The sequence below is a fragment of the Aythya marila genome, assembly GCF_965140915.1.
Source record: "Aythya marila genome assembly, chromosome: 1".
In the NCBI taxonomy this organism is placed as follows: domain Eukaryota; kingdom Metazoa; phylum Chordata; class Aves; order Anseriformes; family Anatidae; genus Aythya; species Aythya marila.
Genome location: NC_139042.1, coordinates 106,995,404 through 107,022,735, shown reverse-complemented (window position 1 = coordinate 107,022,735; position 27,332 = coordinate 106,995,404). Strand labels below are relative to the sequence as shown.

At 37.4% G+C, this 27,332-nt stretch overlaps 1 protein-coding gene across 2 annotated transcripts in view; it reads left to right on the top strand.

The window, feature by feature from the left end:
* The window catches only part of GBE1 (1,4-alpha-glucan branching enzyme 1), a 177,616-nt gene extending 174,792 nt beyond the window's left edge, over positions 1-2,824 (top strand). For both annotated transcript variants that reach the window (XM_082769019.1, XM_082769020.1), the window contains one exon: positions 899-2,824. In XM_082769019.1, coding sequence (XP_082625145.1) covers positions 899-955 — 57 coding nt within the window. In that variant the 3' untranslated portion in view covers positions 956-2,824. The remainder of the gene's footprint in view (positions 1-898) is intronic.
* Positions 2,825-27,332: the final 24,508 nt, after the last annotated feature.

The window sequence follows — 27,332 nt, the reverse complement described above, 5'->3', positions numbered from 1 at the left end:
TGAAGCCGATAATCTTCAATGTTGTGTTATCTTTTATAATTGCATTTTTATTGACTTGTTCAGCAAACACATTCATATACTTGACAATTGATGGAGTACCATATATCAAGGTAATTGGTAGGTAGTACATATCAGTCTCATTTTCAGATTGTGACTCTACTTTGCTTGGAAGAAATGTCATGTAAAATATATTGCCATGAGCTTTTTGTGATCTATGAGAAGTCTTTTGATTATATGCGTATCTTTTCATGGTAATAAGGTAAAAGACCATAAAGCAAAATGCAATAGTGTAATGATTAATTTGAATCTGTATATAGTTTTTAGATAAAGTTTTATTGCTCAGACACTGAAACTCCACAGGTGCCAAGATGGAGAATACATTGTTGTGTCATATGGCTGGTATTTACCTGTATGAAATGATATGATGGACCTTGGGGCAACTTTACTTCACAGCAGAAGGGTGTTCAAATGCTGTTGTAAAACTTGCTCATTTATCGTTATACAGTCTGTTGACTTAGATGTTCTCAAGTTTTTTAAACTGGGCATTGGAAGTCATATGAGGCCCTCTACTGGTAGCCTCTTTAAATCTATCAAAGTAAGATTTATTAAAAAAAAAAAAAAAAAAAAAAAGAGGAGAGAGAGTGCAATTAAGATGTCTTTTAAACGTTTAGATTGTCTTGTATGATTCAAGTGCTGGGGACTAAGCAATTAAGCACATTTAAAATGTGATAGTATGACCTGCTAATGCTAAATGCTAAACATCCATACACTGCAAATATGAGAAATTATGAATGGTAAAGTATTTCACACGTGTTTTCACATACGCTTTTGTAGAAATTGAATCCTGTGAGGTTTGTGGTTTTCTCAGCTCTTCTTGTTCTTGTCATCTTTTTACTAGGTGTACATTCCAAGCAGAGTGGCTATTGTGCTTCAGAATATGGATAATGCAAAATGAAGATCTCTAATAATCACCGAAGAAGCAAGTGATAGAGGAAGTGCTGATATGGTGTACTAGTATGAAGTATAACAAAACTAGTTCTAAGAAATCTTTCTGAAACCGAATGTAGTAATATTATCTGTTTAAAATGCAAGATTAATATTCACATGTAATTGCAGAGCTCTGGGTTCACTAGAAACTGTTTTGGAAACCATTATGAAAGAAAGAAAAATGTAGTTCTGGTATTAAAAAATTAGTCTTTAAAATATTGCAAAGCAGCAGGTATTGCTAATTAAATTACTGTTTACAGTTTTATCAGCAATAACATCTTAACAAGCATGATCCTGCTCCAGTGTTTATAATGTCTTGCAAAAATCTTTTTTTTGATAGTGAATTCAAATGTTCATTCAAATGTTCAATGCATAGTAGCTTGCTTAAATAGAACAGCAGTTCTTGGCTGAAAGGCAGGCTTAATGGTTTGTGGGACCTAGTTTGAGGCTCCTCTTCAGTGAGGTCCAACATGGAATTTAAAGTGTTTATCCAAATGGATGAGAAGGTCCTTAGAGTAATGTACTCTGCCATTTTTTATTTTATTAAAACTGCACAAAAATGCTAAACATCCAAATGGGGAAGCCAATTGACCGCTGACCTGCTGAGACCATTGTGTTGCTTACTTGCTCAAATCACTTAGTCTGTGCACCTCACTTGCTACAGCTGAAAAAATGATAATTATTATATTTAGATGGCTAAAATCTCCAGTAAAAAGTGGAATGATACTCCACTGGAAAATGTTCTTAAGATATAATTATTCCTGTTGCTTTAATTTCAGTGACGTCAGGACCTCGTAATACTGATTTCATCATTTCTAGCACATGCTTTCAGTTTGGAACATGAGGTGGTTCTTGCACTTTTATAACTTCTGAAATGTTGCTTATGGTTTGAGAAGAAACAGTCTCAAAATACAGTGATCAAGTTTTTTCAGTAAAATCAAGGTAGTTAATTGTTGGAGTGCTGCTAAGATTATTCAAGTGAGTTCTTTAATAAGCTAGAACTTGTTTTTGTAAAAAGTAAGATTCTTTATATTTGAAAATGTATTGCAGAGTACTCTGGAAAATTCATACCAAATTAATGAGACATACTTTATTTTTTCTCCACTTTTTTAAAGGCACACTAGAATTGGTTACGAAATTAATGTCTTTTTTTTATAACTCTTCAAGTAGCCAAAGAGGAAGATGTCCATGACCATTTCCAAGTGGTGTTGTTTTATTTTTTTAACCCAGTTTTCTACATTGGAATAACTTTTCAGTAATTTACACATCTCTTCATAGTTCTCGGAATGCTTACTTCTACTTTGATATGGCTTACTTCTTAGGCAAAATAAGGGAGATGATGGAATATTACAACATGATGGAAAACAGTCTTTTCGCAAGGTTCACACTGAAAGAACTTCATGAACATCCTGTCTGCTATATTCTTTATGACAGAGAATTCTGTATTGCAGAAGAGAACTATAATACTGTCTTCTATTGTGCTTCATTTTCCACTGTACCAGTTTAATCATTGCTTGTTAGTGGGCTAATAAAAGCATTCCCAGACACTGAGACTTCACAGGAAAATACACTGAAGTATTTTAGCAACTGGAACTGATAATCTTTTTTTTCCAAATTGTTTTCCTTGTAGTGAAACAACAAGCAACTTCTAATATATATGCTATATTTACGTTATATTGATCTAATGTTTTATAGGTCTTTTTTTTTTTTTTTTTTTTATATTGGCAGAAGTTCCAGGTTTCAAATAGTAATGCAAGGCAAGAACCCTTGTCACAACTTTTTTCAAGAGAAGGAATAATGCATGATGTGAAGTATAAACTATGTAAAATTACATGCAAATAAACTGAGGACTATAAAACCAAGGCATTTGTGATTTTGATTGCTTCTACTGTAAAAGATTGTGTAGTAGCCTTAATACTGGACAGTATATTAGATCTGCCCAACTTGAAATAGGTAAGTTGTCTTTGTCAGGAACATTCTAGAGAGACTGGCAGATTATTTGTCAGGAATACATCACTCATGTAATGATACACTAATAAATGCAAACTACAAGATTTGCAAGATGAGCATGTAAATATAGGAAGCATAATAATAAGGGGTTTTTTTTGGAGTCCATGTCTACATTCTAATGGTGGTGTTCTGCCTGTATTAAGATGTTGGCATATTTTCCCTTGAGGGTGTATCTCTAATCATGGAATAATAGAATGCCTTGGGTCAGAAGGGACCTTAAAGATCACCTAGTTCTACCCCTCCCCTGCCATGAGCAGGGATGCCACCTACTAGATCAGGTTGTACCCATCCAGCATGGCCTTGAACACCTTGAGGGACGGGGCATCCACAGCTCTAGGCAACCTGTTCCAGTGCTTCTGAGTGAAGAATTTCCTCCTAACATCTAATCTAAATCTCTCATCTAGTTATCTGCCCATGTAAAAAGTCACTCTCCATCTTTTTAATAAGCCCTCTTTAAGTATTTAAAGGTTTCAATGAGGTCTCCCCGGAGCCTTCTCTCAGGCTAGAGCACTATTCTATCAGTTGGAACAAGTGCTCCAGCCCTCTGATCATCTCTGTGGCCCTCCTCTGGGCCTGCTGCTGGATGCAGTACTCCCAGTAGGGCCTTATAAGGGCAGAGGGGCATAAAACCCCTCCTTGACCTGCTGGCTATGTCGCTGTTGATGCAGCCCAGGATGCAATTGGCCTTCTGAGCTGTAAACATGCACTGCTGTCTCGTGTTAAGCTTTTTGTCCACCAGAACCCCTAGGTCCTTCTCTGCAGGGCTGCCCTCAATGAGTTCCTTTCTCGTCTGTGCTCATGTTTGGGATTGCCCTGATCCAGGTGCAGCACCTTGCACTTGGGTTTGTTGAACCTCACTACATGTAGGATCATGTAGGCCCACTTCTCAGGCTTATCCATTTGCATGGCATCCCTTCCTTCTTTGGTATCGACTGCACCACTTAGCTTGGTGTTATCTGCAAACTTGCTGAGGGTGCACTCAATCCAACTATGTAATTGATAAAGGTATAAAACAGTATCAGTCCCAAAATGGACACCTGAGTGACAGCACTCATCACTGACCTCTGCCTGGATATTAGAGCTGTTGACTGCAACTCTCTGGCTGCAGCCATTCAGTCAATTTCTTATCCACCCTTCAGATCCATCTCTAATTTAGAGAGAAGGATGTTGTGTGGCACTGCATCAAAGTCCTAACAGAATTCCAGGTAGATAACATTGGTCAGTCTTCCCCTGTCAACTGATGCAGTCACTCCATCACAGAAGGCCACCAGATAGGTCAGGCATGATTTGCCTTTGGTGAAGCTGTGTTGGTTGTGTTGGACCACCTCCTTATCATGCATGTGCCTTAACGTTGCTTCCAGGAGAATTCATTACATAATGTTCCCAAGCCACAGAGGTGAGGTTCATCAGTCTGTCGTCTTCCTTTCTACTGCTGTTAGAAATGGGAGAGATGTGTCCCTTTTTCCAGCCACCAGGGACTTCACCTGAGTGCCATGACTTTTTAAATGTGATGTAGAGGCTTGGCAGCTACATGAGCCAGTTCCCTCAGGACCCTGGGATGCATGTCATCAGGCCCCATAGACTTGTTACCCGATCAGTTTCATCAGAAGGTCATCAGAACTCTGTAGATAAATCTGATAGTTTGTCACAGAATTAAATGAAGTGGCACATGGTGAGTCATCCCTGAGCACAAGACTGCACAGAGATTTTTATTTACATCATGGAAGAACTCCCTTTAAAGATAACCTCTCTTACGGCAATGGGCTGATAAGGATCTATACTCCTTTAAAGACAGCTTTCCTACTTCCCTAGCATCTTGAAAGAGATGCTTTTTGAACGAGGTGCTTTTTGGCCTCAGAAGTTGTTCCATGGTCTCTCTAGCCGTTAATATGAACTCAAGAAGTTCTTCCTCACCTGACAGTTTATCTAAAGACTCAGACTGATGTTCCAGGACCCTACCTCTATTTTGCAGTTTGTATGCTGAGTGGTTCCTTGTACTGAATAATTCATGTTCTTCTCCAGCCTAGGTGATCCGTACAGTGACAGGCAGGTATCCACTAGACTGTGTATTCCAAAGGTAGTAAGTTTTGATTCCCTTGCTGTTTCCTCCTCGTCCCACAATTCAAGCCTTATTGTCCTGAGGTTTATTTTGAAGATGAAAAATGAAGCAGTTGTTTCAGCTTGGTGAGTATGTCCGAAAAACACACTTCAGTGGAAAAACTGTTTGACCTTTCTGTTTGCTTTTCTCCTATGGAATTTGTCTTGCTCATTATAGTCAATTTAGTAAAGAGTTTGTTAACCATGTTCGCTGAAAGACAGGAATGTGGTGTAGCTAATCCTCTGACAAGTGGAGGCCAACTGTATGAACAGTAAAATACCAGGCTAGATAAATTGTTGCATGGTACTTAGACATAATGTAAGGTGATATTTTCTGTATCAATCTGTCAATCACAATTCTGCTTTTAAATTAAGATGTTTAAAGCAGCTGAATAAGTTTTAGTTGTCCCATTTTTTCATGATTCCAGGTTCTTAACTGCACATCAATGGATAAACAAATAACTTCCTATTTATTTAAAGGTCTTTGTTCTCATGCATAGAAATTACTTCATTAGTTACATAGCAAAGGGTATGAATTATCTGAATGAAGAACAGAAACAGTTTCCTTTAACTTAAATGTAGGTATTGTGTTCTGGATACATAGAGGTCTATGATCAGGTCTTCTTCCTGCTCCATAATTTGCTTGTGAGGAATAAGTATAAAGAATTCAGGTTTCCTCACGGACTAATATTTCCAAGCTGTAGTCATTCTAGGTGAACTGCTACAGAGATGAAGCAGTGTTTTACATATTTGTATTTGCATATTTCATCCCTTAGCTAGGATTTGAACTTCATAAAAGCCAGCCTAGAAGTGGCTTCCTTAAAATTAACAGAAAATTTTCAGCCAAGGAAGTCTCTCTGCATGACTGCAGTTTCAGATCTCGTAGCATATAGCATGAGTGTTTTGAAAGGAAGGTTGAGGTCATTTGCTCTAATGGAGAGCTGTCTCTAATGCCAAAGCATATTTTTAAACTCTTTTGATTTCCAGATCATTTTGAGTTGTATTAAAATTATGGAGGAGAGAAACTGCTTCTTTCTGAAAGTTTTACTAGCATTTAAAAAACAAAACAAAATCTCTTTTGGTCTTCTTTACCCTTGGTATAGAGAGAGAATTTTTTTTTCTTCATGCAGTGTCTCCTTTATGCAGACTTTCTCATTCTACTTCATCTGAACAGTTGCAGTAATAATGATAGGCTGACATATGACTATTCTTACTGAAAAGAATTATATAAATCCTGGGATAAAAATAACTCCAGTTGAATGTGTTAGAAACATTCCACTTATGGAAAGGTAAAAACAAAAGTTAATTATGACTCATTAGATGAGACAAATTATATTTTTCATGCCTCTGAATACAATATGTACCCTGTAAATATAAATAACTCTCGGATGTTCATGGTAAATTAAAGCCTAAAATGAATTAAGAGAAAATGTAAGAACATGTAGGCATTGGAGTAATAGTTCTCAGCTTAGCTGATATTTTTGCATATTTACAAAGCTACTCTGAACCCTGGAAAAGGTCTAACAGTTTAATTGATCTTCTTCTGAAAACTGTCTTCTGAAGTTAAGGACGATCATTTCTCAAAATATTAGGAGAGAATTAAAATTGATGCAGCACTAATCACTCATGCCATTTGACTCCAAGATAATTTCAGCGTTGTTAAAAACTGGCAGGGAACTCCCTCTAAGCTTGCTTGTCTTATTCTGACTATACTTCACAAATCACAGTTTAAATGTATACAGCAAGGACAATCTGTGATAGGATGGTGTAAATTTATTGGGTTGAATATTCAACCTTTGCTCAGGGTAAGTATGATGTTTATGAAAAAAATAGATACAGCACATTTAGGAAAAATAGTTATGTCTTCAAACACTAAAGGAACTAAGCAGCAAATGCTGTAATGTTATATTGTTTTCTCCATAGTATTTTTTGTTCTACCACTTTACAGTAATCTGTTTGAGTGATTATTGAGCAGCTATATTTTCTGTTCTCTTTACTGGAGGGAAGGGATCGGGAACGTGAAGCTACTTGTCCCGCTCTAGGCTAGCTGTCCTGCTGTTCAGGCTTTGGCAGCCGTATGGTACTGTGTGGCTAAAATGGTGCTGATAATATATCAGTGTTTTGTCTTCTGCTGAGCAGTGCTTGCACAGTGTCGAGGCTTTCCGTTTCCTTCTCTGCCCTCATGCATCCCAGCATGTGGGCTAGAGCTCGTGAAGGGGACATGGCCAGGACAGTTGACCCAAACTGACAAAAGGGATTGCCACACCATATGATGTTGTGTTTAACCAATAAATAAATAAATATATATATTTGAAACATCATATGGTGTGGCATATATATATCTGTGGTGAGTATATATATGAGGCCCTGCTTACCAGGAAGTGGCTGGATGTTGCCCGCTGATTTCAAGCTGTGAATGAATTCCTTTTCCTGCTTTGCTGGTACACACAGGTTTTACTTTCCCTGTTAAGTTGTCATTGTCTTGATCCATGAGGTTTCTCACCTTCCCTGTCCACTGTGGGCTGGGATCGGCCCACCACAGCCACCAAAAAACTGAATTAGCTGCGCACTTCAGGGGTAAATCCCAACCTTAGTTGCCTTTCACAAAATACTGAGCGTACCCTGTGTCATTGTGGGTTCTAGAGCAAGATAACTGGAGTACGCTAATTATCCTGTGGTTAAAGTATCAGCTTTGTGAATGATCAGACAAAATTGTGTATGTACCCAGCCTGTTTCATGCTAAAAACTCTTGGACCGATTCTGTTGTATAAGTCTTGACTTGCTGACAAACAATTATTCCTGTAGAAAAATATAGTAGGGTTTTGTTTTTTTTTTTTCAAGTAGAAAATTATATATATATTTTTAAATTATTTTAAATATAAATTTCTTCATAAAGGTATTCTGTATTAAACACAAAAATATTCTATCAAATAACTACCTTCTGGTACAGTAAAGATATGGAAAATTAACTGAAACAAAAACCTGCTCTGTAGGACGTATGAAATTCTAATCACGGCTTCTGTAGAAAGTGTCTGTTGACCACTGCTTCCATTGCTGCTGCTGTTGTTCATTGCAGTAGTATTGGACCAAACACAACATTTTTTATGAGTCTTTCTGTATTCTGTAGCCTGTGTTAATACTAGCTATGAATTTTTGAGGCAATCACAGTTTTCTGTCTTCCATAATAAGTTGGGGTTATCTATGGCTGGGGGTTTTCTAGAGTGCAGATAAGAGGGGAGCCTTAAGATGTCTGGTAGTGGTGTTCAATTCCTGCCTTTGCAGTTCCACTAATCATTTTAAATCTCTGACTGTGACATGTTTTTGTCAGACAAAAGCAAACCCTGTCTGGAAGAAAGAAAGAAAAAAAAAAGCACGTCTTTAGACTAGCATGAGAAAGCCAATTATGTAAACACATTGTGTCCACAACCTAAAATGTATTTTTCTATCAATAATTGTTTGTCTGAAGGAACTAGTGTTGCTCAGTTTATGAAATGGAGCAGAAGGGCTGTGTGACACAGAGAACAGATTTCTGACCAGAAAACAATTTTCCCAAGGCAAAAAAAATCTATTCCAAGATTCAAATATGTCCTCATTTGCAGTGGGAGATAACCAGAAAGAATGAGAGGTTTAAAAAAACAAACAAAAAAAATGTGAAAGCGAATCTAATAGATCTGTTAGTGTGGCATTAGCTTAAGACCTGCTGGACAGTCTCTGTAATTCTTAATTCAATTTACTTTGTTTCTGGTAGGTTCCCTTGGTCCCAAACTGTTGCTACTCTAGAGAGACTTCGAATTCCAAGTTCAATAACATGTCTCTGTGAGGAAGGGGATTAAAAAATAAAAGGAAAAAAAAAAAAAAAAAGAGGTTGTTTGCATCTTCATAGATGGATAATGGGAAAACAAAACAATACAAAAAACACCACCACCAGCAGCAACAACAACAAAAACACCAAAAAAAAATCAGAAAAATTCTATAAAAATATAAATGCTGAGCAAAATACATTTGGAAAGCCTAGACAGTAACAGCTTCAACATCATTAGTGTAAGCAGCTCTGTAGAGGAGGCCTAGGCCTTCAGGAGGTTCATTGCATGAGTGAATCCATGTACCTTTCTTCTGAAGATAAGGAACTTTTTTAGTGAGTGTATAAAGTCATTGGGCTACAGGAACTAGCTTTCTGTAGGCCTCTTTTGGCTTCTGCACTTCAGGCCTCAGTGATTAGCGGCACGATGCCTGCCTGGCACCTGCAGGGGAGGGAAGGCAGGCAGTGGCTGGCCAGGCTGATGGCCTCAGTGTCTTCTCTGCCACATGGGTCAGGGTGTCCCAGCAGCGATCCTTGCACAAATGTTGATGCCACAAGATGATTTGGCAGGAACGTAACTTTTTTATGGCGTTAAGATGTCCAGAAATTTGACCCTAGCTGGAAAATGGGCTCTTTACAATTGGTGTCTCAGCCTTACAACTTGTCAGGGGGTGACTGTGTGGTGTCCAATTTGTATGTGTGTTTTCTAGTTGTGCTGTGTAACAAACTGCTAACTAACAGAACTAACTTTTCCTTCTTATTTTCAGTAACCTTCTAGAGTTACCAGCCCTTGTTCCTCAAACTCATTGGAGAAGTGTAATACAATGTATATTCATGGATTAACACAGTGGCCACAAGTCCTTCATAGCAATGACCTGTTTGTTTTGTTTTGTGTTTTGTTTTTTGTTTGTTTGTTGTTTTTTTAAAGGAATATTTCAGTAACATGATTAAGTATTTTAAAAGAAACTGAGCACGGTTTGCTCAGCTGAGGATAGCTGGTTGAAAGTGATAGTAAATGATATATTTAGTGCAATTTTAGCTTTTTTCCTTCTTTTTTTTCTCTTTCTACTTTTTCTGTGGATGGAGTAACCACAAGGTATCACTGGTGGTTAATGCGTGCCTAGAAATACTATCACCAAATACGCATGCACGCATTAAAGGGAACATAAAACCATATTGACACATAACTAGAAATTAACTAGGGAAAGCTATTCTCATATCAACAAAAATAAATAAATAAAAATTCTAATTATCCAGTTCTCTGTTGGATTTAAATACTGACGGAATGGAGAGAGAAGCGTCCTAATTTTCCATCACTGCACAAGCAGGGTTACTCATTTTCAGAAATCTTCATGTTAGTTCTGGTACAAAACATGAAAGGAGCAAATATCCCCAAGTTATACATCTGCTACTGTTACAGAAGATCTCTTCAGGAAATTCTTGCCTAGCAGTGTGTACTTATTACACTGCTTGATTGTAATAGTCCAATTTAAACTTGAGTGGTGATACACAGCATGTTATGTAAAACACTGCACAAGGATGTTTAAACGTGAAGGATCATGGCTGGTGTTTCATCAGAGGTAACTCATCGGTAGACATCGCCATGAATAATTAAATACACTGACCTTTAGTTTTAACAGTCTTGATGGGTTTCAAGCCAAGACGTGCTTTGATGCTAGACATGGCACTCAGCCTGTCTTGTCTGCATTTGCTTTTTTTTCTGAACAGAGCTTGTGAATCTTCCTGTTTATTTTGGGTGACTTATGCAGGTGTCTAGTGGGCTTATCTTCCCTATTGTCCTGCCACCCTGCAGGACTGTACCTTGCTTAGCCCTGCCTGCCTTTAGCTATATTCTGAGAATCCCTCGTGTCCTTATACCTGCCTATTTCTCTGACTCTTACCACCCAACAAGGTGGGTATGTTGATAGGTGTAATTGCAAGGCTTTTGCCCATGAAAAGCTCTGCCAAGGCCAAATCTCTCTGGTGCTTGGAGGCAGAGAGATGATTACAGCAGGGACAAATATACTGGCCTGTGTTATACAACATCCTTAAACATCACAAGGGGCCCAGCTCTGAACTTCCCCAGATCCTATGGAGTCTGTGGCCCTGGCTTGGTAGCCTCTTTTAAGGGCTGTCTGAGCTGAAAGGATTTGTAGTAATGTTTCTGTTAATGCTCTCACAGCAGTTATTATAACACTGCACATGTAAGCTGCAATCAGAGATGTGCAAATGAACGATCTTCAACTTATTAAATTTATTCCTCTGTGTCATCTGCTGAGCAATGCTTGCATGTTGCTGGTAGGGAATTTTCCCCATGAGGAAAAAAATTAGGTCTGAGCACGTCCTTGCATATATTTAGAGGAATCTGATTCCTTTGTGTCCCATAACGTCTTTGCTCTGAAAAGTTGGTGTGTGGTGGATGGCTTGCTCAGGAGGTGAGAGAACCTCATACCACAGCTCACCAGGCACAGCTTTTTATAGTGAGACATGGGGGGGAGCAAAGCAAAGTATGAAGGTGTGAAGGGTCTGTGAAGACACATCACCCGCTGAGGTTGCTTTGAAGCCTAGTAGAAGTCAGGTTTGATGGGAATCCTGCTGCAACCTGCTGGACTGATGCAATCAAACACGTCCTCTTCCCATCTCTTCCAAGGGGGTCAGTCATATCCATATCAGTACACAGATGCTCTGTGTGCTCAAGGGATGCTCCATATGCAATGGCAAGAACTCAAACAACAGAATGGCCAAGGCAAGCAAGAGTGTGAAACCTCAAACACACGGAAAATTTACTGTTTGTTAACTCTGTTCCAGTTCTTACTAGAGTCAATCATGTGCTTGTTCTGTCTTTCACAGTGAATGGTGCTGGCAGAAAATGCTAGCTATGTGATAATCCTGCACAGAGGGAAGGCCAGGCTTGCTTGGGGATGGACTGCGTGTAGTAGATCTGTGTAGAGCAGGGAGTGGTGGACAGGGAATAAGTAGCCAGATAAACCTGGTAAGTATCTGCAGTGAAGCTGTTCCTCTTGCTTTTAAAACTTCTGTTTATGTATCTCTTGGTCACAGAAACTTGAAGAGTTCAGCTTTATTCTTTAACCACTCATTCTACAGTATCCTGTTCCCACTATTTTTACGCATCTCTAAGTCACATCATTAGCAAAAGCAGCCCACTGCTGCACAACATTTCCACACATGATACTGCTTAATTAACCAAGTGATGTGTAGTTAATACTGCATGATATCTTTCTAGAAATGCATCCTGAAAGGCCTCAGAAGTGATAACAAAACCAAACAAAACAAAAAAAAGTTATAGTACAGTTCAGAAAGATAAATATGCTGCAAATGGTTTGGTATCTCTGGTTGTAAGGCTGTGTCTACAAACACGATTTGGATCAGAGAAGTAATATGCAATTTTGAAGCAAGTTCCCTGAGGGACTCCAATCACTATATGCTGACTCTGTTCCCAGAGCAGTTTGGGGACAAACAAGGTATATTCCTTGGAGATGGAACCAAACAGATTTTTTCTCCCAAAGCACTCAGAATGCCTATTGGTATGTAACTTGTTTAGACCCTAATGTTCCCATGTATGGTCTCCACTCCCTGCAAGGACTTCCCATATGTGCCTGATGTGTGTCCCTATCAGGAAGCTCTGAGTTGCGTGTGGAGTTAAGGCATCAGCACTGGAGAGGAGACTACATCTGGCCCACAGTACACTGCCAGAGCTGTAAGTAACAGCTATGTTATGCATCAGCCACTTTGATCTTCTGTTCCTAAAATATTTGCTAATGCAGATGTAGCTTAATAGGCCAGTAGTATTGTTTCTAAATTTGCAAGACTTCACTATTGTCACATATTCCTTGGCTTAAGCCCTGATTTTTATGTAACTCTGCAAAACACAGAGCTGATTTGTGAATCTGCAGTTATTTTTACAGTTATTTGAATGTAGCCATTCTGGCATAATAACAGCCTTCAGACATTGTTCTTCTGTCTGCTAAGGCAAATATTGTTCTTGTCTAATGTAACAAAACCCACAGTGAGTAGCAAAATCTTTAATATCTAATTTTATAAACATTTTTTTGCACTTTTTCATCTGAAATACAGACTTAGAAATTGAAGCAGTATATGTAACATTTCAGTGCACAAAACCATTACCACCGGAACATTTGGTTGACAGTAGTAGTTTGGTTTCAGGGGATTTTTTTTTTTTAACTGAGACTAATTTGTCTTCGTATGCCGGAAGAATTTTAAAAATTAACGAGTTTTGTGGGGTTTGCTTTAAGTTTAGAAGCACATAGTGAAATAGTTAACTTCTTCCCTACTGACCCCAATGCCCCTGAGGGTTGCCATTCCTGTTTGTACAATCCTAAACTCAGCATCAGAAATTGGTTCAGTCCTGGCTGATATTGGTGTTTCCTTGTGCCACAAACCTAATAAGGGATGGTGGGGGATGATTTGTGTCCCCAAAGACAAAAGCACAGGAGAAATAAGAGTGAAATAGTCACATTTTATAGACAGGGATCTGTCCATTAGAGGTTATATTTCAGATATACATTACAGTACTCTGATGATACAAGGATTCACTCCTTCCAGATCTTGCATTGCTCTATTCTTACTAATTTCTTCCTTACTTAATTGGACTCAGGAAGAGCCTGTGTTAAATGGTTTGAATACTGCTTTTGATGCCCTTCAAATATTTTGTTATGTGTAAGTTCTGCTGCATTTTACCATTGCACTCTAATGTTGCGTGCTCTAGCAAAGGGAGTAATCAGGGAGGGTGCTATGTCATATGTTAAAGGTACATCAAAGGTAGGAAGTGGTGTCTGTAAGTGGTCGTGATGTGGCATTTGCCACATCAGCCCTTTTTGCAGCTTCACAACAGCTCCCCAGATGGAGTTTCAGCACCTGTCAGTTCCTGTCTGGCTAGCCATACATGGCCACTCTTAGATCCAGAGATAGGCAAAAGCCGGAGCAGGTGAGTGAGCCCTCCAGGTGCTCCCCACCCCTGGCCCAGGGCAGCATGCATCCCCCAGGCCAAGGTTTGTCCTGGAGGTTGCGTTAACCTGAAGCCCGTGTCAGTGGCTGGAGTCCTGTGCCAGGCAGTAAGATCAGGACTGAGGACGAGCTTAGGGAGGAAACATCAGTATTCTTTTTCATTGGAAAACCTCCCATGGAGGTCAATACTGTGGTGGTTACAGTAGTCTTGTTAATTTGATTTTTATAGAGGCACATTGGCTGAATAGCAGCAGTCCAGTAACTCACACTTGTTGTTATTGTAAGGAATTGAGGCATGAACTTCTCCAGCACGGTGTCAGGTTCTGGCCCTGCTGGGTAGATTACAACATAATAGGTAGGAAACACTGACTTTAAATGCATTTGTTGCTTATAGAGTAATCCCTGTTTATGCATTCAGTTGATACAACAGAAAGCAAAAAAAATATTTATAAATAGAGTTTAACTTCTGTTAAAGCTTAAAAAAATTATCTTGAAAAAGTTTTAAGAGGGTTAAGCAAATGTATTAAAGTTGTCATTCTCATTCCAGTCCTCCAGGAAAAGTCATCCTTCACTTTTCATAAAAATCCAGCAGTAACTAAAATGGATTTCTCTGTCTAAGTAGAGCTCAGTGTCTCTTCTCTGGGTGAATAATTGAATTTATTGGGTCATTCAGCACAGCAATAAAGTACAAATGTTTACAGATTATATTAGCAGTTTTTATTGCTTGTTATTGAAGTAAACCACTATGTTTTCTAATACTTGAAACGTTTCATTTGACCTAAAATAACAAGATTAATTTGGAAACAGCCAAAGAACAGAAGAGAACTGATGTACTACTCTTGCCAAGGGTCAAATCTGAACTGTGTTCAGATAAAAACTGTTTTTCAGTTAGATGTCTCAGTGTTAATGTGATACAGGTTCATGTATAAAATGTCCATGATGAGTTTGGTATGAATTACCCAAACGCTTGCTGATCCATGCTGTATCAAAGGGGCAGGTGGTAGTGCTGCATGCAGGCCTTTTGTGGTATTAGTTTGGTTGAACAGTCAGGTTGTGTCATAATCCTGACATAATCCTAAATGGGTTGTTCTCCACAAAAATATGTGTTTGTTTCTAAATGTATGTATGACATCTTTGTGCATAGAAAAATAAATCTCTAACTTTTATATTTGAGTATAGCATAATTGCATTGATATTTATTAATTTAATCCTTTTAGGGTCAAGAAATGCCCAAATGCCCAAACATGCCTAGAAAAAAAAAAAAAAAAAAAAAAAAAAAGCTCTGGTTTACTTCTGAAATTCTTGCATATTCCTGCAACATAAATAAATAAAATAATCATTCTGACTGTGTGATAAATCAGGTAATTTACAAAGGCCTTTTTTTTTTTTTTTTTTTTCTTTCCCCAGGAACATGGTAAAAAGGCTGATTTGTCTAACTAGCATTTTTGAATATTCCTTTCTCATTAAGGAAAATATTCATACAGACAAATATGACATGGATGCATATTTCTTTCACATCAGGTATATCTACTTAAATATTAAGTGAAACCATTGTCCTGACAACCTGCTAAAGCAGCCATTGATTCTGTGTAAGCTCAAATGCTCTAGTTTAAGTAGTTTCAAAGCCATTTGTTTGTTCAGTGCTTTCTTTCTTATGAGTCCTTCATTGAACTGGCTTCCCTTAAGCAAGTGATCTTAGTCCATCAGGGAAGTTCTGGGATCATAAATTCTAGGTCAGTGGGAATTATTGTCTTTCCTCCTTAAGACTGGGCCTTTGTCTTTGTAATATAGAGATGTAGTAATTACCATAACTCTGGTAACTTAAGACCAGAATTACAGTAGAAGACAGGATTCAAGACTATACTAAATTTGCAAAAGTGTTGCAGTATTTTAAATTAGTGATAAAATCCTGCCATCCTCACAAAACAGCATATGAATTATGAAATGGAATTTGGGTTTAACTCTGTATCCTGAGTTATGTATCAGTCAACTGGTGATCATCTAATAAGAGCTGATAATGACTGGCAAGTAACTGTATCTTTCTGATAACTTTGGCTTCACCATTCTTAGTAGTTTTGTGATTGATACCACTGATCTGTTGTGTTAGGATTTACCTAGTTATTTTATTGCAAGCTCCCTCAGGAAGCTTTTTCCACAGAAGTCACTAATAGCCTTATGTCTGTTCCATGTCGCACTGGATAATTACCACAGTCAACTAAGGGAGTCTGCCTTTGCTGTGGTGGGCTTTGGTTGTGTATCTTCACACATTCGCAAATAGTTGCTTTCAGGAATTTTGATTCCTTGAAAGTTCCTTTTAGCATGACACAGCCTTATCCTAAGGAACTTTTTCTTGGCTTCTCTTCCAGGAATTACTTCAGGAGAGGAAGAGGGGGAAAGATGAACACAGGATAGTGCTGCAGTGAATAACCAAAAGGAAGAACTGTACATGAGGTATAAACCACTGCAAAATGGTTCATGTAATGCATACTACCTGCCAGTGAGGTGCCAAGTCCAATGGCTTCACTTTGGCAAGTCTAGAAAGCAACTTAAGTGTTTGCTTAACTTGAAGTATGTCAGGGATGCCAGCGAGATAAAAGCCATCAAGTTGAGTATATGCTGTTTGATTTTAATTTTATTTTCCTTTTTAATCAAGATTGGAGAGTTCAGTTTCATACAGAACGGAGGTACAGATATTCAAGGAATCTCTCTGCTTGAATTGCATTAAATCACACTGGACTTCCTAGATCTTGTCTTTTGGAAAACCTAGAATTACTATATAGGGCACTCCCCAAAACTTCATTTAAAGTCAATGAAAGCAGTCACTGTCAGTGATTGCCATATCCAGCCCGTGCCATTTATTTTTCTGATTCCCTTTTGCTTGCAATTTAACAATTATAAATATGTTTTTCCCATTAAATATTGTCAAGTGCAAACTCTTTATGTTCTCCTGATTTATACATATTTTTAAATTAAATTTTGAAGGACTGTGGTGATTATAATATGTTAAACACATTTCAAATCTTCATAAGTTTATTTTTATATTATGCAACTTGAACTACAATCATGCTAAGGGATGGGGTGGGAGGAATAAAATTAATGGATTCCTCTTGCAGTAGAAAAAAAATTATTCATTTTTTGATAAAAGATCTTATAATTTACTCTTGCCTTCACTACTTGATTTATCTCATCTTCCCACATTAATTTGTTTTTAATTTTTTCCCTTGTCTTCTGAGGTCCTCTGACTTCAGTAACAACTCTGAGATGGTTGGATTGATGGACTACAAAATTTAACTTTTCTGATCTAAAAGAAATAAAAGCTTAAACACTTGAGCTAACAAGTGATAACATCTTCATATAATAAACTAGAAATTCAGCTTTCTAGTGCCTTGATTTAAGACATTGGAAATGGATTTAGTTCATCTGTTCCATATTCCTGCTAGGCGAGTATAGTTCCATATTGCAAACCACTTTTGGTGATTTGCAGAGTCTTTAGAGTGGATTAAATACTTCCTTTGTTTCATCTGAGATCCACTTATAGGCTGGTGCATATTGTTGACAGTAAAGCTTTTGGCTATATCAGCCTGTGGCTTTTTTGGTTGGTTGGTTTGGTTTCAGTTTGGTTTGGTTTTGTGTTTATTTTTTTTCTTTTTCTAAAGGAGTTCTTTAGTTCTTTCCTCAGATGCTACCAGTTTATCTCCCTAAATCCTTGGTAAAAGATTGTGTGTAAACTTATTATTGTTATTACATGCTAGCAACACATTCTCTGTGCACATATTCTTGTCTCATTTGCAAAATGTTATCATACTCTCAGAATAAGCTATACTGGTCAGAATTAGCAATCTTTCTAGGGTAGATGTGTTATTTACTTTTTGCTATTTTATTTCATAAAATATTAGTTATGCTATTTAATATACAGTCAGACTATTACTTTCATTATTACAATAACTTTAAGAACCTAGCATGTTGCTTACTCTAAATGCAGAGAGATTAGTGTAATCAAAACAGCAAAGAGGAGTGGGGAAATGAAATACAGCAACTGGCAACATTAACACTTTTCTGGTACCGAGCCCCTGAGCTACACTTAGGCCTGTGTTTTAATACGCAAATGCTTGAGTTACAGATGCTGTATTCTCTGTGATCTTGTGTGTGGAACACAAGTGGGCATTCAAAGTACTCCAGTGTGGTGAGTCCTGTTGGACAGTGGCCAGAGATGAAGGCAAATTGGTAGAACAAAGACAGGAACATTTTGATGAAACCATGGGCTGCACTTAGTTCTGCAGCTGCTGCATGAGACGAGTATAACTTCTGAGTTAGTTGACCAAACGTGAATGTCAGAAATTGATCCTAACTGAATTAAGTGAGAAAAATCTTCTGTCATAATGTTTGTCAACATGAAAAACAAAAACTTATGGTGAGGAGGAGTGTGAAATAGATTTTGGCAGACTAGTTGGAGTTGTTACTGAAAGAGAGAAGACCATAACTCAATACGCTGCAGGTCCCATTCTTTCTTTCATTGCTTTTGTCCATCCTGTTCATTTCTTATACATTTCCTATACATTCCCGTGCGTGCACTTTGCTCTTTTTTTCCTTGTAGCTGAGCCAAATTTTCTTATCGTGCACCAAAACAAAAGGAAGAAATACTCAGACAACACTAATAGGTGTCAGAATATCCAGAGAGGCACAAAACCAGGAGCTATTCTAGACCACATGGTTGCAAGAAGCAATCTTAACTGAGATGCACAGCGTGTTCATGGATGATGGATCACATTTTATCCGGAGATATATGAAAGAAGTGTTTTTCCTTTTACTACTCTGTTATATGTGTCTATATTGGCAGCAACATAGCACAAGTCAATTGAGATTCAATAAGAAAACTTTTTTTTTTTCTTTACTACGAAAGATCACTTGATGTTCAAAAATACCCAATATCCACTCTCTAGCAGCATAAATCTGATAACTTCTATTAAATCTTGTGCAGGTGTTGTATATTGAAGTCAAATGGTCATGTTATGATTTTAATTTCTTGTGTGTATTTTAATTGTTTTTCTCTGTTGTATTTTCATTAATGTTATCAAACTTTTGTTGGGAATGCTTGTTCTGTTTGCTATGAAATAGTGTATTTCCTGGTCTTGGTTCTTGAAAATTATATGGCTGTAAAATAGCATTAAGAAAGTTGCATTTGTCCTCAGGATATTCTAATGATGCGCCCAAGTTGTAACCTTAAAAAGATACTTACTTTGAGCAACTTAAAAATGCTTGGGCAACAGCACTTTTCAAGTCTCATTTATGGCATATCCATCTTAAACATTTTCTTAATTTCAGAGCACAGATGATGAATTTGGTTTTGAACAATTAATATTTAATTTAAAGCCCAATTTATTTTAAGTTCTTTTCTGTGCTCTCATGCCTTATCTCTTTGGTGTTTATACAGTAATGTTTTAAAGCTTTACTATTCAATAACAGATGAGATTTTTTTTTATTTAATAACAGCCTCTAAATGTAACCTTTATTGTTATTTGAGGCAGTCCATGGAAGTGTAACTTTGTCTCCTTCATAGCTGCTTGTAGCCTTGAAATGTTTGTTGACTATTTCATTAACATGTACCTACTATCAATTCTTTGTCAAATAGTACATTTGCAGTGATTTTTTGTCTTTCCTTGTTAATCACTTCCTGAGCAATCACCATTGATATTCCAATTTTATATTCAGTTGACTGGAGTTATGTACGGTGTTCAAAGCATTTTTCCTAGATTCTAGGCTGTTCTGATATACACTGTGATTAAAGTAATGAATATAAATGCAAAGGAGAAAAAAAAAAAAAAAAACATTGTGTATTGTAGCGTTTTCAGTCTCAGCTATTGCCTTTCAGGTCATTTTGCCATTTCTGGAGCCCAGGGGAAGAGACAAGCTCAGAAGCTTACTCTGGAAGGTCAGTGGCCAGAGGCTGCTGCAAAGAAAGAGGGGAATGAGCCCGGAACTGGGGCTGCCCATGTGGTGGACCTACTCACAGCTTTCCCCAAATTCAGAAGGACCACAGCTGTAGTTGAAGGATACTTTAGATGCTAAAAAACAGTGTTGGTAGGGTAGCTTTCTCTGTAAACCTCCAAGAAGTAAAGGAAGGCTGATGTCATTTCCAAAACCTAAAAATTTTGCCTCAGTGAATGTTCTTTTGCATTATTTTCATCGTTCAATTCAACTTATTGTGTTGCAGTTTTATTGTGTTGAAATCTGCTTACACTTAAATTGAAGAACTGATTATGTAATGCTCCCTCCTCCTCTCTCCCCCCGCCCCCCCTTCCTCCAGGCACAGTCCTTGCTGCATCAACACATCTTGCCTAAACTATTGCTAAAAAAGTTGATTCTGATATTTTGCTACCAATTTCACATCCTGGTACTATCTATGCCTGACAATGAGTGCTTGTAGTAAAGAGAAGTGCCTGATAAAGTTTTAATTGTTCTCAGTTTGAGTGTTATATCTCAGTGGGTTTTGCTTAATGCTAAGATTTTAAAGAACTATTATGAATAAACATAGATGTAGACAAACTTTAGAGCCCCTGGCTCAGGTGTTCATTTTTGTCTACTCATCTAGAGGCTGTTGACAGTACGTTGTCCACAGGCGTGCTGATGAGAGAATGGTTATGTCAGTAAAACTATATTAACTCAGTCTATATTTGACTGGATTTTTTGTAGACCTTCAAAACCTCTACAATGTTATGCTATCTATTTCATCCATTCACTTACTAAAATCTATTTTAATTGATGAAAGGGAAGGTAAACTTTTTGGGAATAGATTTTAGCATGCTTGTTTTACTCACTGTAAATCTCCATACACTAGTGATGGAGAGAAGTAGATCTATTGCCCATTAAACTGATAGGAAAGGAACTTTGTTAAGCCTCGAACAATATTGGTGGATAAGTAAGTTGAAGCTGGTGATAACTTGAAGGGAAGAAGATAGATATGAAGATGTATGTGTTTTTGAATAGCTTGACTTTGTTTTTTGCTTCTGGCTTTATCTACCAGGTGACACTGTCTGCTTCAGAAAGAGTACCCCATTCCCACATAAAAGCACAACTGAATAATTGAAAAGCTGTATTCATCTGCCATTGTTTTGCTTTTGTAAGAATCATTGTATAACTAGGATTAATCTAAGAGCGTAATACATTTCAAAACATATTTTTATTTTCTCACAAAAGTACGCAATCATAACAATTCCTGAAAATTTTACAGTTCTGCAATATGTTAGCAGGGGCTCTGTCTGAGCTTAGTGTCATAAGTGTAGTTGAAGGAAAACAATGAAACAAGAAATAACAAAAGAAAAGACTCAAATATCAGATTAAATGGGTGTGTCGAAATGGTATGAATTGGCTAGATTTAGATCGTACTGTTTTGAAAAGTATATTGAATTTTACAAATGTTTTTCTTATGTATGTTTAATGAGCACAAGTAATCAGAGTCATTTTCAATTACAGTGGGAAGTTATGGCAAGTCTATGCTTTGCTTCAGTAGGTGCACTGGCTTTTTTTTTTTTTTTTTAAAGAAAAAAAGGTTAGATGCAAGGAAAGCTGTATAATTTTATGCAAGAAATGAGCATGGGATGTAAACAGGCAGATTCAGTCTTGCCCATTGAAAACTATAGGCTAAAAATGTAACCTTCACAACCCTAGCTCAGCTTCGCTGTTCTTTTAGAAAGCTCAGACAAAAAAAGCATCTCTTTTCAGCTTGGAAAATATTTGTATTGTTAAGATTGCAGCAATTTTGTTAAAGCATTAGAATCATCTCTCTCTCTCTCTTTTTTTTTTTTTTTTTAATCTTCTTACACATTTTCTAGTACTCATTTTGTAGTTTCATGCGGTTTTAAATCTGGGGAGAGTTATTTATTTAAAAAGTTGTTTCCTATGTTTTTGTTTTGTTTTGTTTTGTTTTGCTTTCTTCTACAAAAGAAGGGTTGCTTCTTTACTTTCTAAGAGTGGCAGTGGTTAGGGTTTCATTTTACTTAATTTTTAATTACCAGTGGAGAAATTGGCATCTGAAAAGTCAGGATGGTTTTTGTTTCCTATGTGATCATCTGTTCCTGCTGTTTATGCTTCACCTGGATACCTAATCCCTTTAGCAGTGCAGAAGATTATGAAGCTACAGACAAGAGATTACGGCTCCAGGTGAGGGATAAGCAGCTGATCAAATGAACGAAGGAGAAAAAGAGATTGTTTCAATGCAAATATCCCCTACTAATTAGAATTAGGGAGATGAATAGAGAAAAAAAAATATGATTAAGAGTCTCTCCATCCCTCTCTGTATATATATATATATATATATATATATATACATATTTGTTTTCCTTGAGAATGCCTTGAAGTTTCCATAAGGAATTAAAGCTAATTTAAAATACAGTTTTCACAAGACTTGTATAGCTGTATAGTTCATACCACACTCCTGTGCCAGCTTTGAGAGTGTTTTTCCTCTCACTTGTTGTATGTCTGTTTGTTTTAATCTTCATTTGCATCAGAATTTTACAAGGTTAAGCATCAGAAGGACATACATCTGCCAAGGATGTATGGCCAGTATTTTCCATTGCTTTGCTCATAGTGCTAGACATCACCAGTTCATGTTACAGTTAGCATTGGATATGTTCCTGAATGAATGAGGTAACATTGTAAAAATCTTCCTCAGTGTTCTGTCATCCTTCTAAGATGTGAAAATTTTGTAGACTATGAGAGCAGCCAGTGCAAGCAGTTCTTCAGTAGGTTTAACAGTGGACTCTGAGAGTATTCTGGGCTCTGACCTGTCCACAAAACTGCTTTCATATCTTCTATAAAACAAAAAGCCAGCCAAGGATAGTGATAAGTTAAAAATCTTGAAGTGATTCCTTTTTTTCTCTATCCTGTCTACTGAGAGCAGAGGCAGTTTTCTACAGATCTGTCTATGGAGCTATTGGTGCTACTGTCATGTTAATATTTGCTCTGTTTCTCATTTAGTCATCTGTCTTTCCTTTACATTCTCTGTGACCACAGTTGTAAATTACTGGACTTTACTAAAGTTAATCCAATTTGCAAATAGTTGCAAACTAGAAAATGTACGCTTAATGTTATCATAGCATGATGTGGTGTTTGGTCATCTAGTCACACAATATTTTGCTCCTATGTGACAGGTTTTGTTTTTTCCACTTCTCAGAAAAAAATTTAATGGTAATGGAAAAGTACTTGTCTGCACATTGATGCAAATGCTGGACAACGAATGACATGACTGGTCTAGCTCACCTGGTACAGCTGAGAAGAAAATCCAGTTATCCTGTTCTGACCACGTGCCCTAAATCCTGGCTCATGCTGCTTTCACTGGTGCCACAAGACCATATATCTCCATGCTTTTCATTTTTCTTTAAAAGAAAGCAAGAAAGAAACAGTGACAACAAAAACATGTCTCCAAGTCATTAGGTGGGGTAAGTACATTCAGAAAGGGCCAATTTATTTTGTGAGCTGTGCTGCACTCTCAGTAAACTTCATAAATTGCTTCCCAATATGTATGTGCAAGATTCAGTTAAAGGTAGATAAAGGTAGTTTCACAAAATTGACAGGAAAAAAAAAAAAAGCCCAAAATCTTCTCTACATGTGGAATCATTTCTTCTGAAAAGGAATTGCCAGTACTTGCAATTAAAACAGAGGCTTACTAAGCATTTTCATATGTTTAAGAAGGGTGCTCTGTTGATCTACTTGTGACAGAAATGCTATTTTACAATCCTGTTCAAGCTAACAATAAAATTGTAATGTTCTGCTCCCCCCCCCCCAAAAAAAAAAAAAAAAAAAAAGCAGAGAACAGAGAAAAGAAATGCAAAATTGCTTGCTTTTATGGATGATTTAAAGTTTTGCTGTGTAGCTAAGCGTGGTTTGCTTATGTGCATGACACATACAAAGTACACTATGCTGTATTAGAGAAAATAAGAACTTGCAACACAATTAGGTGGCCTGTACATGCTAATTTATTTGTCCCTGAAAAAATATGTGTATGCTAACACTTGAGTCAGTATTTCAGTCCGAGAGTTGCTCTATTCATAAGTAAATTCATTAACAAAGGTATCTGCAGTATTATATGTAATTAATTGACTGTTGCACAATACTGTCCTTTTTCAGCTTTTGAAGTCAGCCAGTATTTATAGCAAATAAGTGCTGCTGGAGACTTTTAAGTTGTAATTAATAATTATTATGTCTCATCATTTAAAAGGCTTGTCCCATCAATATGTTGCTTCAGTTTATTGCTTGGAAGTCTTGCAATAATTAAAAGTAAAATGGTGGAAAGTAAATTAAATTCTACATCACAGAGATATTAGTGGAGAACAGTTATGTCTTGTATGATTAACAGCAAAGAACTCAAGTGTTTCTTAAAAATAAGAGCTATGGTTCTGTTGAAATATTTGGTGGTCTTAAAACACAGTGTTTTAAATTAACTTTGCATCTATCACAATTAATTATGAAAGACTGCAGGTTACAATAATAATATGTAGGTCTGATTGCACTGGTAGATAAGCAACAGCTCCCAAGATGCTTCACAGGTGGGAAGGCATAGGAGTGAAGTCAAGAAGTCACTTTTCCAAGGTCACAGCAATGCTGCAAATACATGACTAAAATCCAAACTTTTTTTTTTTTTTTTGAACAAGTAGCCAGCTGTGCTTTGATCACTGATGCTGACTTGGTACCTCTGGTACCTCTCTATCCCCCTCATGTTAAGCATATGTGCGCCCAACTGTTTCTCATCACTTTAACTGGCATGGTAGCACAGCTGGCCATGGTATAGAGTGCTAGTTCAAAAAAGTACAAGATTTGGGAAGAACACCTTTACTGAGATAACTTCAGTATGACTGGTGAAGTTGTGCTAATTCTTCCACCAGTTGTGACTCAGGCCCTGGAGCTGTGCATTGGCACAGGAAGGATTTTTCCTACCCTGAGAGAAAAGCCCTGAGTGGGCTCTGAAGATGGCTTCCTTAGGGCCTGGGTGCTCCTGACTCTTCCAGAAACAGCATCTGCAAAGCTGCTCCTCTCCATCTCAGCCTGGATATTCACAGCCCTTTCTAAATTACGTTTATATGAGAAAAAATAATAAAATAAAATCTTTGCAGTTTGATTAATCTAAGGTGTCGTTATATAGTTACTGTTAGGAGAAAACCAGCACATTTCAGAAGGTGGAAAATATTTCACTATGCTTGAGTGGTAGCTTCTTCCTGTGAGGTAGTAGCTCACCAGTAATATTGAACAGTTCGTCTGTTAATTTCATGTTTCACTTTTGTCCTTCTATAAACTTATGTTAGGTGAGTACTGATAATCCTAAAGGCTAATTTTTCTTCACAAGCTTCATTTGCTGTACCACTTAAGCTATCGTTCCCATGGGTAGAGACAAGAAGAGAGTCAACAGCAAAGCTCATTGAGGGAGTTTTCAAGGCGGTGTTCGCCTTACCCTGGTCTTTCAGAGGTATCTGCTCATCAAAGATAGGTTGAGATACCAGTAGAGCCATTTTTTTTTGCCTCAGTGTTTTGAACTTTTACCATGCTTTTGGATTTTTTTCAATATTTAATGTCTCTAACCTCAGGGAAGTACTAGTGAGGTTACAGGCGTTCAGTCTGAGAACCTGACATCCAGTTCATTCACAGTTTCCCTAGTATTTTGCCCACTTTAGAGCATTGTGTATGGAGCCTGGCAACAACAGATTCTAGAAGAAACATTGTTGATATATTTATTTTCATGCTGCCTGCTGTGTTTTTTTAATTATTATTATTTATTTTTTTTTACTATTTTTTTTTTTACTGGAGCATGAGTAGCTAGCTTGAGAAGGCTGAGAAAGCTACCACCCTGTGCTGCAGGATGTAAATAACCTCAGTGTGAATCATCATCTACCTCCATTTACGCTGCAGTTCTGCACTCTGAGCTGTGGTGGTTCATGGGCTCCTTGATAATCATCTAGTACAGTTTTGATGCGGTGGCAGGGCAAAAAATCAGCTTTGTGAGCTGTCAGAAACCAAAGTATCCTGCTTAAAAGCGAGCTCCCTTGTGTTACTGTTGTATTCTGCACTGAAAAAATTGGCATTGCTTTTTTTTCTGTAGTGCCCTATTTGTTACAGAATTACTGTGGTTCTTTGAGGAGCAGCATCTGAGATTATTATGAATGCTAGCAGGATGGTGGGACACAGGGAGAACATAGCATGAGTTTTCTGTCCAGCAGCATTTAGTATCTGGAGAAAGCAGGCATTGATGTTATTTGCTGTTGCTGGCTGTCATGCTGCATGTAAGTTTGGCACCTCAGAGCAATTGCTTTGGATTAGAGATGGAATTGAGCATGCAAAGGAAAAACGGTACTTCCATATATGTATAACAGAGAGCCTCGCAACGGCCCTTTGAACTAGCTCATTTGTTCTAGTCACTGCCTGTGAGCAGTAAGAGTTTATCAGGCACGTGCAGCCCTTGGAAATAATAATATTAAAAAAAAAAAAAAAGCCAAAAATAAAACTAACACTATTTATGCTCAAGGTTGTGCAGGTCTATTCTGTGGGCTAGCTTTCTGCATCCAAATTATGTAAGAACATTTGTTTATCCATGTAGTTATCTGTTCGTCTATGTGCCCACTCTGGTAGCCAGAAATCACCACGGTTCCTCTCTGTATAAACATAGCCAGCAACTACACAATTGTTCCTTACTTCTGCAAGGTGCTTTATTTTTGTTTTGCTTCTTCAAGTGGCCTACTGCACAGTGAGTAGCTTAAGCTTCCATTATCTGTGAACAGCAGCAGTTATTTATATAAATGAAATCATTGCATTTGCCTTATTGGCAGTGTAGTGGATAGGAAATCTAATGGCCTAGTTTTCTGGAGCATTTTGGCATTCAATTCTAGCATCATGGGGCCTGCATCACCCATTAGCTGTTACAAGCTAGTACTATTAGTATTTATTCTGGATCTTAAATATCTGTTTTACTTAGGAAATGCAAGATAAAACCAACAGGAGCATTTGAACATTCTGATATATTTCCTGTTTGGTTGATTTGTTTTAAAGAAGAAACAAGCTGATAGGTGAATTTTGCAGCTCACAACTTGTAGTTAATTAGCAAAATTCCCTCAGCTGGTTTTATGAGCTGATGGCAAAAAAGTCACAATGTGTTGTTAAAGGGTAAGCAGGATAATTTGTTCCTACAGAAGAGGTAAAATTTGTACATTTATTGTGCATCTAATTTTTCCCTTTATGTCAATAGCAGAAGTCACCAAAATAATTGTCCATTTCTCCCTGATGTATATATAAATATTTTTAAAGTAGACATAAAGCCTTTCTCTGCTTAAGAAATGACATATCGAGATTTAGACATGCTCTTCTGTTCTACATTATCAAAACTACTGAGCTTTAAGAGTTACCTTTCATCTGTGAAAAACTAGTAATGAAATGAAATGCCTTTAATGAGCCATGGATGTCATATAACTCATTT